This window comes from Porites lutea, chromosome 1, assembly GCF_958299795.1.
Source record: "Porites lutea chromosome 1, jaPorLute2.1, whole genome shotgun sequence".
Taxonomy (NCBI): domain Eukaryota; kingdom Metazoa; phylum Cnidaria; class Anthozoa; order Scleractinia; family Poritidae; genus Porites; species Porites lutea.
Window position 1 is genome coordinate 4,807,492 of NC_133201.1, and position 16,993 is coordinate 4,824,484.

General features: G+C 40.9%; 2 protein-coding genes across 2 annotated transcripts; both read left to right on the forward strand.

The window, feature by feature from the left end:
• The first annotated feature begins 1,416 nt into the window (after nucleotides 1-1,416).
• On the forward strand, nucleotides 1,417-7,609 carry LOC140935970 (uncharacterized). The gene has a single exon (XM_073385584.1). The coding sequence runs from the start codon at nucleotides 1,562-1,564 to the stop codon at nucleotides 6,632-6,634; it is 5,073 nt and encodes a 1,690-aa protein (XP_073241685.1). The 5' UTR covers nucleotides 1,417-1,561; the 3' UTR covers nucleotides 6,635-7,609.
• A 2,341-nt stretch (nucleotides 7,610-9,950) lies between these two features.
• Nucleotides 9,951-15,062, forward strand: LOC140936073 (uncharacterized). The gene has a single exon (XM_073385649.1). The coding sequence runs from the start codon at nucleotides 9,951-9,953 to the stop codon at nucleotides 15,060-15,062; it is 5,112 nt and encodes a 1,703-aa protein (XP_073241750.1).
• The last annotated feature ends 1,931 nt before the right edge of the window (nucleotides 15,063-16,993 follow it).

Here is a 16,993-nt window from a genome sequence, read left to right on the forward strand (position 1 = left end):
CCCATTTCATACGGGGAAAAGAGAGACCTAGGACCCTCCATCCTAAAGGCAGCGAAATTCTCAGGATATTTGATCAGCTCACCCCAAAGGCAAGGTGGAGATGCCCTACAGAGGAGTTTGTGATAACTGCCATTAAGGGTGTATTTTGCCTGTGTCAAAAACTGTCAACCTAAGTAACAAATAATTGCCAATGTCATAATAATTGGGCTATAGCAGAAGCTCTCAAGAAAATCAAGCCTTACAAATTGAAATGAACTAGCCAAACAATGCTTGTCAACCAACATTGGTTATTTCTTAACCCTTTTAATCCCTATGAATGATCAGCATTTGTTTTCTCTTTGTAATATTTATGCTGTATAAAACAGCGTGGTTATGCGAATTAAGGACATGATTACATAAGATGAATTCAATTGATACTTTAACAGCTTCTCTCTACTGCTGCTATAGGAAACATATAGAGACAGAAAGTGAGAATTTAACTTTTGATTTTAGGGTCTAAAGGTTTAAATACCTTAATCAAACAGTGCATGATACTGAGTAGCTAGTTGTAGGGAGTGACAGTTTTATTCCATAAACTCACTTTTAACACGGACCAAGGGAACTATCTTTTCAGTCATTTGTATCACCTTTTCTGGTTACTAACAGATTCCAAATAAGGATGTGACTCCTTGCGCGAGCCATCGTGTGTATGAAAGCTGTGGGAAGCTGCCATCAGTGCTGGGCAATAAGCACCCATAGAATGGCAGTTATTTTCCCTAGGCAGTGCTTTTTTGCATTTGACATGGAAAGATAACAGCATTTGTACTCATGTGTTGACCTCGCATAAATCAGCTCCCTTCTCCTACTTATAATGAAAAGATCCATAAAATGCCCTTTTAATCTTTATCCTTTTAAGTCGCTTTAAGGTGTGCCTAATTTTAATTTTTGTGTTTATTTGCTATATCTTACTGACATGAGTACTAAGGCATATTGCTTATCAATTTTAATTTATATTTTACCCCTACTTTTGAATTTTTATAAAAAACAATTTTAAAAGTCTTATATTCTTAAAATTTTTACCTAATTTCGATGTCACTAGAATTGACATCTGGAAAACTGTCTGCCCCACCTCCCGTAAATCGTTTTAACTGTGAGTTCTTTTAACAATGTCCTCTTTAACATCTTATCGCGCTTTTCTCCCCCTCCCCTTCTCCCTTTTGCCCCTGCCAAGCAGGACATCTTGTTATTATTTTTTTGTCTTTTTAAGGGCCAACCTCGTTGGTATCTCATGTCTGTTCGTTTGCCCCTAAATAAGCCTGTGGCAAATATTTATTTTTAAGTTTGTAATAAAATCCCTGTTGCTGCTATTTTAGGGAACGTTAGGGCATTTAAGGTAACTGAGATTTTTGGTCTTTCCCTCGCAGATCCTTAGTTAAGAAATACCACAAAAGGCCTGAAAAAGGACATATCTCTAATTAGCAAGGTAACGAGAACTAGGCGCATAGCTTAAAGCGCCATTCCATCCTTTCGATTTGGGTCTAAGACGTACTTTTTCTTCGATTATCGTGAAATCAGTATCATAATGGCATCTGGCGGTTGGGTGGCAGAGCTTGATAAGAAAGAACACAAAAACTGGGTGATGGTTGGTTGTGCTCTTAACATTGCCAAAAAAGGAATAGTACCAACAATTCAAAACAAGATGGAAACTTGGTACCAGTCCCTTATTTCCAGTCCTCCGCTTCAGTCACTTCCATCTTGCGCTTGCGCACATTCAGCACCAAAGTGCGCCACTTGCGTCACCTGGGAAAAGGAACTGAAACGTCACCACAAGTCCGGGAGACCAAAGATTTGCTGGGACAACAGTGACCGAACACAATGGGGATCTCCGACTGGGGCATGGGAGATAGCTAAAGTATATATGCCAACTCTTGGAAGCCGAGCAACGGATGTCATCGACGCAGATGGAACCGACATCGGTGGTCTTTTGAATTTGTTAGAATGGTGTACTTTTATCAATCCCCCTCTGAGTCGAACTCTTTTGAATTCAGCAAGAGATGAATGCAGAAATCGTTGGGCGCATGCTGCAAAACAAGAAATTTGTGATGCCGATGTTCCAACTATATTGAGTCATCTCAATAATCTGCTTAGTGACCCAGTGTTTAACTCTGAACCATCAGCCCGAAAAGCGTCTAATGATTTACAAGATTTGTCCCGTCAAGGTCTGATTAACGTCAGAGAGTCTGAGGTTGAAGCTCTTTACTTGTTGCGGCAATGTCTGGAGGCCGATCTGAGAAAGTGCCAAGAAGACTTGGCATATACACTTCGACATTTATCTCAGGTCCAAGAACAAAGTAATGCGAACAAATCTGACATCACTACACTAAAGCAGCAAATGGAAGAAGAGTCAAGAAACTTGTCTGAATATGTATCCACGATATTGCTTGACGTTGCTGCCTTCAACAAGTTCCTAAACCAAAGAGATGATCTCAGAAACACAATTGAGGTTATTTGTGATGACTTAGATGAATTGTCAAATGGTATACAGAAGGTTGTTCTGGAACTAAACGAAGTTGGACTGATCTTGCCCCAGTTAGAAAGCAACCTCAAAAACTTGTATTGTGAAGTACAGAAAGTAGCCAAGAATGTCTATACAAACAAAAGCACGATCTCAAGATTACAAGAAGATGTCATGGAGGTTAAAGAAGAAATAGAAACATTGAAACACAAAGTCCAGGTTGGTCCACACAAGGGAGACAACGACGATGACGACGATGACATTCTTTGCACGGCACCGATCGGGTTAACAGAGTTTACCGGCCGCAAATCAGAACTAGAATGGCTTGAAAGAAATCTTGTTTTGCTGAACCCTGAGAAGAAACCCAGAAAATCATCTTGTATTAAAACAATATGCGGCCTTGGAGGATGTGGAAAAACGTCGCTGGCTATAGAATTTGCTTGGCGTTACAAGCATCGCTTCCCAGGGGGCGTGTTTTGGGTCAACGGTGAAAGTAATGAAAATGTAGGGAAATCCGTGGTCGAAATACTTACGTTTGTCAATATCAGCGCCTCAGTAACCGACAACATAGAGGACATCTTGAACAAATTCCTGTCATGGTTGTCCAAAATGAAACGTCCATGGCTTCTTGTGATAGACAATGCCGATGATTTAAATGATCCAACCTGTCCAGCAGGCGTTAAGAAGATATGCAAAGGGATGTTGCAAAGAACGCATCTCCCAAGAAGGCATGGTCACATACTTGTTACAACCAGGGCAAATGCAACAGAGAGTAAAACGTTTTTGAAGATTTCAAATGATGATTGTTTGAAGTTACAGTGCTTCAGTGAAGAAGAAGGTGCATTATTTCTAATGCAACGGACAGGTCTCGGAGGAAACGATCTTGACCCTGATGCTATTTGTTTAGCGAAAGAACTGGGATTCCTGCCACTAGCCCTCGAACAAGCCGCAGCGTACATATCTTCCAGCCCTCTTCCACTTAATTTTAAAGATTACCTGAACAGATATAAAGAAGTTAAGCTTCGTCTTTTAAAGCAGCAATATGCCACAGCTCTAAGTCTGGAAGCACAACATAGGTTGTCGATTCACACAACCTGGCTGATGAACTTCGAATATGTCAAAGAAAGGTCACCTGCCGCTGCAAAGATTATGCGCATTTCAGCATTTTTTGAGTCTGAATGTATTCCTTTCAATGTTATCAATCCTGGATCTCCTGAATTCAATCAGGAGGAACTGAGAGGATGTTCATTCTCTTATACAGATATTGGTGACATCCTGAAAATACTATCAAGCTACTCTCTTTTCACTGTTGACCATCAATATAAACTGTTCCGTGTCCACAAGCTTGTTCAAGAAGTAGTAAGAGAAACCCTTACGGAATCAGAAAGGATAAAGACATTGCTGGGATGCGTTCGCGTTCTTCGTTTTGCATTTTTGCAATTTCCTGTGTTCGAGAATTTTAAATTAGGCAACCTCTACGAACTGAACGTAGGAGACCAACGTATTGTTTTCTCTCTTTTGCTAAATTTTCTCAAACTGACGAGTTACATGGAAGAGGAAATAAATGCCAAGAGAGTGCCAAGAGAGAATACCAACGGTGAACTTTTTAGACTCGACACACTTGAGCTTTGCAAATTTGTGTACTGCCTCACTAAAACCAGGAACTCACTTTATTGGCTCAATATTGAACTGTCAGACTTTTACTTGAAACTTTTTAAAGTGGTGTACGGTGATAGTGATCCAAACGGGCTTCTCTTTGAGATGGTCAACACAAGTATCAACAGAACGAACAAGTTCACTACTACAGGAATAGACGAAGGAAAAAATTTGATTGATAATGCTGTAGAAAAAATGTGTGAATTTGAAAAATCTGGTGTGGTTGTAGAAGCCGATGTCAAATTCCGTGTTCTCTTTCAAAAAGCGAAATTCTTCTTCATTCATGCAGGTGAGGTGGAAAGATACTACAATGCTTTGTTGGAGCTTGAAAGTTTGGACTTGCCAATAAGCGAAGCTAATACTGCAGATCTTCAAATGACAATCGCGACGTTAGAATACCATAAAGGTAATAGCTTTGAATCAGCGTTTAAACGCCTAATGAAAAGTTTAGAGATTGCAAGACGTTTCCCCTGGGATGACCCAAAGTTGCTACAGTTACTTGAGTTGGCCAACTTCACGCTCTTTAGCAACGGCAAATTTAAGGAAGCTAAAATATGTGCCAAAGAAATGCGTGATATTTATGTGAAGCTGCCTTCTTCGTCTGATGAGATAATGATAGGAATGAGGAACCATTGTAGTTTTCTGTCTCAATTAAACCACGTAGCCATGGAAACATTTTTACTAGAGCAGTTAGAGAATAGATGGCCCCATATATACAGTTGTGTCAAAGATGGTTATGTTAATAACAGCGTTCCTTATGTAGATGACGGAAGCGAAGAACTCGTCGCTATTTTTCTGCTCAGCATAATGAGGTGCTTTAGGAAAGCTTTCAGCGAGGAGAATGAACCAAACTTTTCTGCAGAAAAGTTGACCATGTACGTACGAATCGGTGAAATATTTGTGTCCCTTCGAATGATTTATTATGGCTCTAACTTCCCAGATATGCTAGAGGCACATTGCTTTTTAACGACAGTGAAATTGCTCCTAGGAACTGATGAAAATGATGCAATTGTTTATGGTCAGGGACCGGTATTTGTTGTTTACCGCCAGGGATTTTCTGAACAGTGCCAAAGCGGACCTTGTGAAGATTCAAATGTGGACCGTTCGAGGCGTTACAAAGATGTAGGTAACATTTTTTTCAGTTTAGGTGACTATTCGAGGTCTCTCGAATTCTATAACAAAGCCTTAAACCTGAATCAAGGAGATGCAAAGTTATTAACAAACAGAGTCGTTGCGCAAGTCAAGCTTTCTAAACAGAAAGCACAGAGTCAACATTTAAAAGAGCAACAGAACATTCTTCAACGCGCTCTCCAAGACTCTATTAGCGCGATATCTGCAGATCCTTCTTGGGTGAAGGGATACTACTGGAAAGCTGTTTGTCTTGCTGAACTTGGGCAAAGAGGTGCATCACTTGCTGCAGCTGCAGTTGCTGAATGCCTGTTTCCACTACAATGGACCCAAATACCTGCTGTTGTCGAGCATTTTGGATGCTACATTGTAAAAGACGTAGCTACTTCTGAAGATCTCGGGCGCGCCGTAGAGATAAGTGAAAACAGTCTCGTAATTGTGGTTCGCAGTGGGAAATATGTGCTAACTCAGCCTTTAAAGGTTCCATCAAACGCAGTGATAGTTGGCCTTGGTAAGGTCGAAATCACCTGTGTCAAAGGCGTTCCACTGTTCCTGGATAAAACTGTTTACATCGACAACATTGAACTAATACCCTCCGCGGAGTTCATCAGAATGAACAAAGAGGATGCTAAAAAGTGCCTCGATCGTGGACAGTTACACCAGGCGTTGTCTTTGTATAGCAAGGTATTAGCCTCATGTCCAGAAAACACACAGCTTCTTACAGCAAGGGCTTCGACTTACTTGAAAGCAGCGAAAGAAAAGAGCAACACGTGTGAGCGGGAATCTTTGCTAGAGCTTGGTCTGGAAGACACCAAATCCACCATCAGAGCTGACCCTTCTTGGTTACTTGGCTACTCTACCAGAGCTACGATTATGACAGAGTTGGGGAGGAAATACGAAGCCTTGGCCTCTGCTGCTGTGTTTAACCACTTGAGCTCTGGTCGGGATATTTCATCAGTCATTCAACGTTATGGAGCGTTGCAGATTCATGTTGCTGAAAATTCAGATGAACTGCGCAATTTTCTTGAAGAAATAGAGGAGCCTGAAGGAGTAAATCAAATAATTTTAATGAAAGAAGGAGAGTACCTATTTGAAAAGAGCGTTGAGATCAATCCAGTGATCGTTGTTGTTGGTCTAGGGAAAGTAATTGTTTCGTGCAAGACTGGCGCACCTTTTCACTTTAGAAAGGAACATTTTGTCGAGAATGTTGAACTTCAGGGAGACTGTGGTGATGAGCCAGAATCACTAGAGACTGCGAGTTCGACAAGTCTTTTTGGTCAGGATGAATATATATCTTTGGCCTTGCCCTCGGGGTATGACGCCTCAAAAGTCGACAGCGAGTGCAAGGTGAACTAACCCCCTGAACTAAAACAGAGAATTGAACGCAAAACAGTTACGTGTCGTAAAAACAATTTAGCCAGGTAAACAGCCAAAAAAGGGGCTGCTTAGTAGGCCAACGTAACGCCACACAGATCTATTTCGGCTAACTAGCTAAGTATTTACTAAGAGAAACGTATAATTCCCCTTGTAATCGAAGGCTAATTTTTCTGACGCTTCCATCCTTCGAAATGTTTTTTGTGTGACAAACTGAAACTCCTCCATCCCCTGTCTCCATCAAACCTGCTTAGTTAGTCGTTGCCTCCACCCACGTGACCTGTGATGTAACGAGGAGGGGAAAAAGACAGTCGCCGAATCATCTGGCTCATTTTACTGAGAAGATTTTAACAAGAGGTTATGATTAAGAATCGTTTCCAAACAATCCGAGCTAAAAGTTGTCGGTGTTTCCAAAATCGTTTCCAAACAATCGGAGACAAACGTTGTTGAGGCTGTATTTACAACGCCTCTTCTTGTACGTAGAAGGATTTGGCTTGGAACACTTTCCGGCTGAGGTCACCGCCAAACGTTTTCCTTGATTCTGGCGGCAATGCCTAATAATAAGGAGCATTACTAACATAAAAGTGATTCTCACTGAATAGCCTTCATAATAGAGTAAGCAGTTCAGAAATGTGTAGATATTATTTACATTTACATTACAGAAAACAAGGAACATTATTGGCTAGAACAAGGAGGCCCTAGCTAGCCGTGAACAATTACGTTTTTTCCCGAAAACTGCACAGCGCTATATTAAACGTTTTTGATTTTTTGACTTTTGATGAATGTTATCTTTTGAACTTGTAGAAGCCGTAGGGTAGCCTCCTTTCAAAGAAAACAGCTGCGAAAAGAGAAAAAAGCGCAATGTGTCAGTGTAGAAATAATGACCCGAGTTTCGTTTTTAAAAACCTTCCTGTACTGTGACAAATTCTTACCCTGACATTTGACTGCAGACATGCAACTACTCCATGGAAGAATGTTTTTCGTTCTAAAGTTGTTGCCCGGAAATTGAAACCACTCAGGCCGACTTCCCCTTGAAGACTAGCTGACCCATGCATTTATTATATCATAGTTAATTGAGTGCATGGTTATGAAACCCGTCAGACTCCTTTGTTATATGTTTTTGTGGACCTGAAAGTGCACAACGTTCAAAAGAATTCCTATCATTTTGATTGTATTGACCAATAAAAACGTTGCATTAATTTATTCCGTAACAATTTGCCAACAGAAAACAAAGGATTGTGCACTTCCAGGGTGCTTCCAACATAAACTGCAGCACTGTTGTTTTTATCATTGATGTTTGCCGCTTTTCATAACCAGTCTCCTCTAATAACTATGATTATATCAAACCTCCTCCATGTGTTACCATCCTCCACCTATCCAAAACCTTAAAATTTCAACGCTGCATTCTTCTGTTTGGGTGGGGAGTTCAATCTAGACCGGGTTGCGTTATTTTTGCCTCCACCTATGGTGTTTACCTATGGCGTTAACTTGACACTGAACCGAGTAAATACGGGTATATCAATACAACAGATCAAGAAACCCGAAGTTTACATATACTGAATAGTTTTACAAAACAAAGCTTGTAACCTGTGCAACATACGGGGATTACATTGTTTGTCCATCGTTCGTCTCTAATTGCTGTTTATGGAAAGATGATTTTTGAAGCGCAATGTTGTTATGTAGAGAGTTTGACTGCATCTTCCCTCTCGGTATTGTTCGCTCTGTACCGTCTGCATTTCAATAACAAAACGCAAATAAAACTTGGCCAGTAGCTATCCATATCGGCCTCTCGCTTGGTCAACAACGCGTGTACCTTAAATCAGCTTTATCATTTCCGCTTTCGATTTCGATAGAGTTATAGATTTTCTGCAAGGGAAGCCATCATTTCAGTCTGAATTATCTCCACCAAGTGCAACAAGTCTATGATCAAGTAAGGTAAGACTTAAGATAAGAAATCCTACTTTAAACTACATATCGAAATGTCGCGAAATAGGTAGTGTGTCCGTCTGAGCAGTTAAAGCAGCCGCATTACTGCTTCGCGGAAACGTTTGATTTATTCTTGGGATCCAGGGCGCACTGCATGTGACATAGCACAGACGAATGAATGTTTTTCACCTGAATTCGTCGAATTTTGTGAAGAAAAAAAAAACCGGAATCATTTAGTAAACAGTGATTGTAAGGTTTACTACAATTTCTAAGAGTTTTACCCTGAAAACCAAAAGATTTAACATTCGATGGGAAATGGAAGGCAAAGCTGAAATATTGAATTTGCATCTGTTAATCTATTAAGATTTCACTTTTCTCCGGTCTCGGTAAACAGCTGTTGTGTTATCAAGACTTTCATTTTTCTGTTTTGGCCATACTTTGTGAAGTATGTCGCACACACAGTGCTGTTCATGATCCGGTGTAATAACTACGCTCTGGAAGCAAAATTCATTAGAGAGAGTCATGCTTAATAATCACGAAATTATTCAGAGTTTTCAAGAGTTTAGCATATTTTGATACCTTAGGGTGAGAATTAGTAAATTTCCTCTGTTCTTTTTCCAAGGTTATTTTCTTTGTTTTAACCAAGGATAAACCTGGATTTAGTCTCAATACTGGTGAACTAGTACAACATTGAGTTTAAAAGTTGAGTTTAATACTAAATTATTTGCACAAATGTCTATTAACCCTTGTATTTGTATTTACACACTTCCAAATTCCAATTAGATGTGGAACGCACGGACACGTTTAAACGAGTTCATATGAACTCTTAAGTGCTTCGTGGGTAAAAAAGCAATTTTATTTACAATTTTTAATTTTTTCTACACGATTACAATCACAAAAAAAATGCCAAAAAAATGTAAGAAAACATGGCGAGGAAGCCTAAAGGAAACTATAAACCTTATTTTAATCAGGCCTCCTCAATTACAATTTTTCGAAGATGGCATAAAAATTATGGCGACGGATACAAAATAATATCAGATGGAAAATTAAAAATAGCAATCAATATTACGGAAGTTTACAAATGTTGAATATTTGAGTCCCAAAAATGACTCGAAATGACAAACATCAATTTTCTCCTTACATTATCAAAACACAATCAAGAGAAAAGGTTGTTAGAATTATAAATTTATGAATTTTTGGTCTTTTCGCTGCAGATCCCTGGTTAGGGAATGTCGCAAACGGCCTGGAAAGGGACATATCTGTAATTACCAAGGTACAAAGAACTAGGCACATAGCCTCAACTGTAGCGCCGGCTTTTTTATTTAGTTCTAAGACGTACAGTTTCTCAGTTTACCTCGAAATCAGTATCATAATGGCATCTGGCCGTTGGGTAGCACAGCTTGATAAGAAAGAACACAAAAACTGGGTGATGGTTGGTTGTTCCCTGAATATTGCCAAAAAGGGAATTACATCAAAAATTCAAAACAAAATGGAAACTTGGTACCAGACCCTTATTTCCAGTCCTCCGCTTCAGTCCCTTCCATCGTGCGCTTGCGCACCTTCAGCACCAAAATGCGCCACTTGTGTCACCTGCGAAAAGGAACTGAAACGTCACCACACATCCGGGCGACCGAAGATTTGCTGGGACAACAGTGACCGAACACAGTGGGGATCTCCGACTGGTGCATGGGAAATAGCTAAAGTGTTTTTGCCAACTCTTGGAGGTCGTAAAAAAGATGTGGTCGATGCCGAAACTACGGACATTGGTGGTCTTCTTAATTTGCTTGAATGGTGTCCTTTTATTAATCCTCCTACTAGTCGAACAGTTTTGACTTTGGCAAGAGATGAGTGTAGGAATCGTTGGGCGCACGCTCCGAAACAGGAAATTCAAGATGCAGATCTTAAAACCATGTTTGGTCATCTTAATAATCTGCTCAATGACGCTGTGTTCAGTTCTGACAAATACGCCCAGCAATCGTCCAAAGACTTGCAAGATTTGTTTCATAAGGGTCTGGTAAACGTCAGGGAGTCTGAAGTAGAGGCTCTTCACTTGCTTCGCCATTCACTTGTAACTGATCTGACAAAATGCCAAGATGATGTGTCTGATGTTCAGAGTAACATTTTGAAAGTAGATGCAGAGATGAAAAAGATCAAGATGGTTATGCAGAGCGATTTATCTCACGTGAAAGAAAAAGGGGATCTAAACAGAGAAGAGATAATCAAGTTGGCACACCAGCTGGATGAGTTAAAAGACGTGATGGCACATTATTCTGGTGACTTATCCACCATTCTGAAAGCTGTCGATGATTTCAACAGATTTCTGAATGAAAGAGATGACCTGCAAAAAGTCTCCGAAGCTATCCAAGATGACTTAGAAGTTGTCAAAACAAAACTGAATGTAACACAGTCCAAAGTTGCCAACACTGAAACCTCCCTAGCAAGTTTGAAAGACAAAGTAACAGAAGTGCAGAAAGTAGCAATGGAAACATCTACAGAGGTGTCTATTTTGCAAGAGAAAGTGGTAGTCTTGGAAAAAGGGCAAGCCACAAAAGAAACGAATGACAGAGATGATGACGCGTTGTGCACTGCTCCAAGAAGGTTACCACTGTTCACAGGCCGCAGGTCAGCTCTTGATTGGCTGGAAAAGAACCTCCTTTCGGAGAGCGTTGAGGCCAACCCTGGGACTTCCTGTTGTACTAAAACAATATGCGGTCTTGGTGGCTGTGGCAAGCCATCTTTGGCTGTAGAGTTCGCGTGGAGCCACAAAAATCGCTTCCCAGGTGGCTTGTTCTGGATCAATGGGGAAAGCGACGAAAATATAAATAAATCAGTTGCTGAGATACTTTCTCTGAGAAACATTCCAACCTCAAGAAATGACAGCGTCGATGACACCTTGAACAAATTCCTTACGTGGTTGTCCAAGAAGGACCTCCCATGGCTTCTTGTGATGGACAATGTGGACGAATTGCAAGATCCTATGTGTCCTGCGGGTGTAAAGAAGATATGCAAGGGACCTTGGCAAAGAACTGTTAAATCACTAAAGAACGGCCACATACTGATAACAACAAGGCAAAACGCAAAAGACGCAAAGGCTTTTCTGAGTTACTCAACTGATGATTTTTTTAAGTTGCCATGCTTTAGCGTGGAGGATGGAGCTTTGTTCCTCATGAAAAGAACCGGTCTTCAAGGAGAATCCCTTGACCCAGATGCGATTTGTCTGACAAAAGAGCTAGGTGCATTGCCGCTAGCCCTAGAGCAGGCAGCAGCATACATAACTACAAGTCCTATCCCACTGAGCTTTACTGAATACCTAGAAAAATACCAAGCAGTGAAGATGCGCCTTTTAAAGCAACAGCCTGCCACAGCACTTAGCATAGAAGCTCAACATCGCTTGTCAGTTCACACAACTTGGGAGTTGAATTTCGAGTTTGTAAAGGAAGAGTCACCAGGTGCCGCCATGCTGATGCGAATTTCGGCCTTTTTGGATTCTGAGAATGTTCCCATTGACATCATTAATCCTGGTCTGCCTGAATTAGATCAAGACGAATTGAGAGAATGTGCGCGTTCTAAGATCGACATTGCTTCCATTCTTAAGGTATTGTCAAGTTATTCCCTTTACTCAGTCGATCCTCAAAACAATGTCTTCTTTGTCCACAAACTTGTTCAAGAAGTTGTCAGAGACAGTCTTAAGCAATCACAAAGGGTCGAGGCTTTAGTTGCAGCCACGCGACGTCTTCACCATGCATTACAGACCAAATATTCGTCCTTCCCCAAACTAGAAAGATACACTAAGATAGGGCCCGATCTGTCACTCTTTAAGGAAGATGAACGAAATGTTCTTTTTGTTCTCGTCTTGAATTTTCGTAAGCTCAAGAATCACATCGAAGACGAATTTTCTTCATCAGAAGCAAAAGCGACCTCGCTCTATAATGCTGAAAGCTGTAACCTGTGCTCATTAGTAATCGGCTTGATTTCTACCAATATTTTTTTAAATCGATTGCGAGCTGAGGTCCTCGACTTTCAGTTGAAAGTCGCGAAAATAAGTGGCAATCTTAATCCAAATGAGTTTCTTCTGCTAATGGTTTCCACAAGTCTTGGTTTAAAAAATTGTCAGTGTTTTGAAAAGTACCAAGAGGCGAAGACGATGGCACAAGAAACTGTGCAGAAGCTGTGCGAAATGGCGAAGTGTGGGATTGTTATAAATCCAGATACCAAGTTTAAAGTTCATGGGCACATGGCTTCTTTTTACGCATCAGAATGTAGGTGGGAGGAAAATTATAAAGCTTTGTTGGAACTAGAAGGCTTACAATTGAGTGACGATAATGTGGTAATTCTGCTGCCTCTAATAGCAAGGGCAGAAAATTACATGTCGACAGGCAACTTTCAGTGCGCTTTGGAGTGCTACAAGAAAGCCCTCAAAATTGCCAGACGTATTTACAGTCCTGATCATCATGAGCTGTTACGTGTTTTACAGTTTATCTGTTGTCACTTGCAGCAGGAAGGAAAGCTTCGTGAGGCGCGAATATACGCCAAAGAAATGTTGCTAATTGCGAAAAAGCAACCATCTACATCTGATTTTTATATCCGGGGAATAACGGACGCTTTATACATCGAATCTTATTTCGACCCACAGAGCGCTGAAGACACACTTCTTCGTCTCTTGGAGGACAGATGGCCTGTTATGTACAAATGCATTCAATCTGGTGTGACTGGCGACCATTTGAATATCGATGAACATGTATTTAATGAGGGCAGCTATAACCACGCAGCCATGGTTTTAGAAGGGGTGATAAACTGTTTCCTTGTCATCTCAAATTCCAGTGTTAAACAGAAAAAAAGTAGACATAATAAACAAAAGGGAAACTTCTATCGTAGTATTGCTAGGATGTTAGTGTCAATCAAGAAGAAAGTTTATGGAGAGAGCCACCGTGAAGAAATACAGGCGCGTTGCCAGCTTGCCGAGGTGCACAAGATCCTGGGAGTTAAGGAAGAAGACTCTAACATTCAAGAACAATTAATACAATGTCTTGAGAGACCAGTAAACGACCAATCTTATTCAAGACCTGAAGTTGATGTCAATGTTTTGCTTGCGAGGAAGGGCAAAGAAATTGCTGACGATTTTTTTAAGAAAAAAAATTATTCGAAGGCACTAGATATCTATGAAAAGTTGCTAAAGCGATTGCCAAATGACGCTAAGCTGTTAACTAACAGAGCGGCGACGTACGTTAAACTTTCAGAACAGAACGCTCGTAAATGCGAAGCTACAGAAGCTACAGGAAGCCAAAGGAGACTTATTAAAGACGCTCTTCGGGACGCAGAGAAAGCAGTAGCTGTAGATCCTTCTTGGGTTAAGGGTTACTACTGGAAGCCTGTTTGTCTTGCGAAGCTTGGACAAAGAGGGCCATCACTTGCTACAGCTGCAGTTGCGGAACATCTCTTTCCATCACGGTGCACTGATATACCTGCAGTGATGCAGCGCTTTGGAAGTTACAGTACAAATGTGATAACTACCGTCGATGACCTTTATCACGCTGCCAAAAGAGCAGACGGCAACAATCTTGTGATTTTACTCAAAGAAGGGAGATACGAGTTACCAAAGTCACTGAAAGTTCCAGCGAACGCAGTAATAGTTGGCACCGGAAAAGTCCAAATTATCTGCCTCAAAAGTGTTCCACTGAAACTGGATGAAACCGTTTACACTGAAAATATAGAACTGTTATCTTCAACTGATTCAATCAAAGTTTTCAAAGAAAAAGCTAAAGAGAGTCTTAACCATGGCCAATTAGACGAGGCTTTGTCTTTGTACAGCAAGGCATTAGCCATATGCCCAGAAGAGGCACAACTCCTAACAGCTAGAGCTTCAACCTACTTGAAATCAGCGGAGGGAAAAAAGAACCTGTATGAGAGGGAATCGTTATTGGAGCTTGCTTTAAAAGATTCAGAGTCTTCTATCAAAGCAGATCCTTCTTGGTTACTAGGTTACTTCACCAAGGCCATGAGTTTGGCAGAATTAGGGAGGAAACACGAAGCCTTGGCCTCTGCTGCAGTGTTTAACCACTTGAGCTCTGGTCGGGATATTTCCTCAGTCACTCAACGTTATGGAGCGCTACAGATCCACGTTGTTGAAACCTCCGATGAGTTACGCACTGTTCTTCAAGAAATCACGAAGCGTGAGGAAGTAAATCAAATTGTTTTGTTAAAAGAAGGGGATTACCTTTTGGAGACGACCGTGGAGATGAAGCCGGCAATGGTTATTGTTGGTTTAGGGAAAGTAACTGTTTCGTGCAAGACTGGAGTACCTTTTCACTTTAGAAAGGAACACTACGTCGAAAATGTGGAACTTCAAAGAGGCTGTGGTGAGACGCTACAATCACAAACAATTACGAGTTCAACAGATGACTCTGATCAGAAAGAAGTTATATCTTTGGACCTACCCTTAGGGTATGACACCTCGAGCGCCAACAGCGAGTGCAAGGTGAACTAACAGGAACTAAAACTGAGAGTTGCACGCCAACGACATAATAGCACGCCATAATAACACGCATGGCACGCGAGGCAGATGGAAAGTTCATCACGGCTGTAGGATATCAGACAGATGTATTTCGCTAACGGGCTAGTCTACAGACATTGAAACAGTTTCTTTTCCCCTACACCGAAATTGCTGAAACACTTCCACCCGTCGGACCATATTTTCCCAGTGTAATTCGGGTAGCAACCTGAAACCCCCCTATCCCTCCACCTCCGATCAAATTTACTGTAGTCACTACCACAGACCACATAACCTTCAGTGGATCAGGGAGGGAGAAAAAGCAGTGGAAACGTTCAGTTTACTGAGAGGAGGGGCTGGTTCCGTAGGAGAAAATGTTGTTGGAGGATTAAGTTGAGCCCCCTTAACCGTCAGAGGATTAAGTTGACTAGCATTGGTTTCCAACTGGGGTTACGGCCAACCCAAGTTCTTTTCTGGATTAATTCACAGAAGAATAATCAAACTTCGTCTGCAGGGCTTTCCTTCCCATTTTCTAAGGGGAAAGCTCTGGGTGCGATTTGTTGGAGGATTATCGTTATTTTTGAGAAAATAAATCATCACTAAGGGCCTGTTCGCCCCAATATATTAGTGAGCGTAAGCGTTTTTGAGCGACGAACGTCAACCGTAGGTGGTCTTTTTTTATTTTTTGGACGGTGTTTTTGCCCAACTTTTTAGACAAATCGTCTCCACAGTAGTAAAGACACTTAAAAATTTGGTATCGTCAAGGTGCTTTCAAATGAAAAAGACCTCACTTTCGGTTGACGTACGTCGCTCAAAAACGCCATTGCTTTTAGTTCCCTAATTTCTCGCTTTTACAACCTTGTTCGCATCTGAGACACGTGAAATTTTTCGTGTAGCCAGAAACGTAAATTAAAGGAACTTTAATTGGTGAGGTTTCGCGAAATAAGATGAGCCGACGAAGGACAGCTGTAACGAAACAAAGGATTTTGACGCCTGACAAAAAAAATTCCGATAGGCCTCCAAATATTCTCGACGGTATTTTTGAAGTATATAACAGAAGCAAGAGCAAGAAGTTGTTAGCTTCCGCAACTAGAACAAAATTGTCAGGTTTTTTTGCCGAAAATTGAACAGCGTTGTATTAAAGGTTTGAGCCTTTGACATTTGCTTAATGTTAACTTTTGAACTGAGAAAGAAGCTAGACAAAGCTCTGTTTAGCGGCAAAGATGCGAAAACAAAGCACAACTTGTCGAAGAAAAAGTACCTAGGGGACTTTAAAAACCATAGGCGTGGTTTTGTGGTTTTATTTTGAGTAATTATTCGGACAGGAGTCATTTGGAGTCAGGGTAAAGACATCCTTAACGTCAGTTTTGTCTTATAAGCTACGTACTAAGCTAACAATGTTGGGAGTTGTTGCATCCTTGTTGGCAAGTGGTGTGCAAACGGATGCAACAACTCCCAACAATGTTAGGACAAAAGAAATGTTGGGGGTTGTTGGCTCAAACGTTTGAGCGGTTTCAAACTTTGAGCAACAACTCCCAAGAACACGCAACAACGTGCAACAGGGTGCGGAAACAGACGCAACAAGTAACATCCAACAATGTTGGGAGTTGTTAGCCAACAATGCTGCGTTAGATTGCACGGGGCTTTCTAGTAAAACATGTGGCGAAGAGAATCGTTCATTTCGATCCTTGGCTCAAAAGAAACAAATCAATTCTGTGTCGTGCTTCATTTGTGTAGGAGCTAAAATATGTTTTTATTCCGCGTGTTGCTAGAATTAGAAGAGAGGAAATATTTGGGAATTTTTTAATCTAAAAGAGAGTTTTGAGTGACACGATTTAAGAAGGATCACATTTCTGAGTTTTTTATTTTGTAATAAATGTGCACTAGGTTCGTTACTGTAGAGTCGTGTTGTTACATTTCTAGCTGGG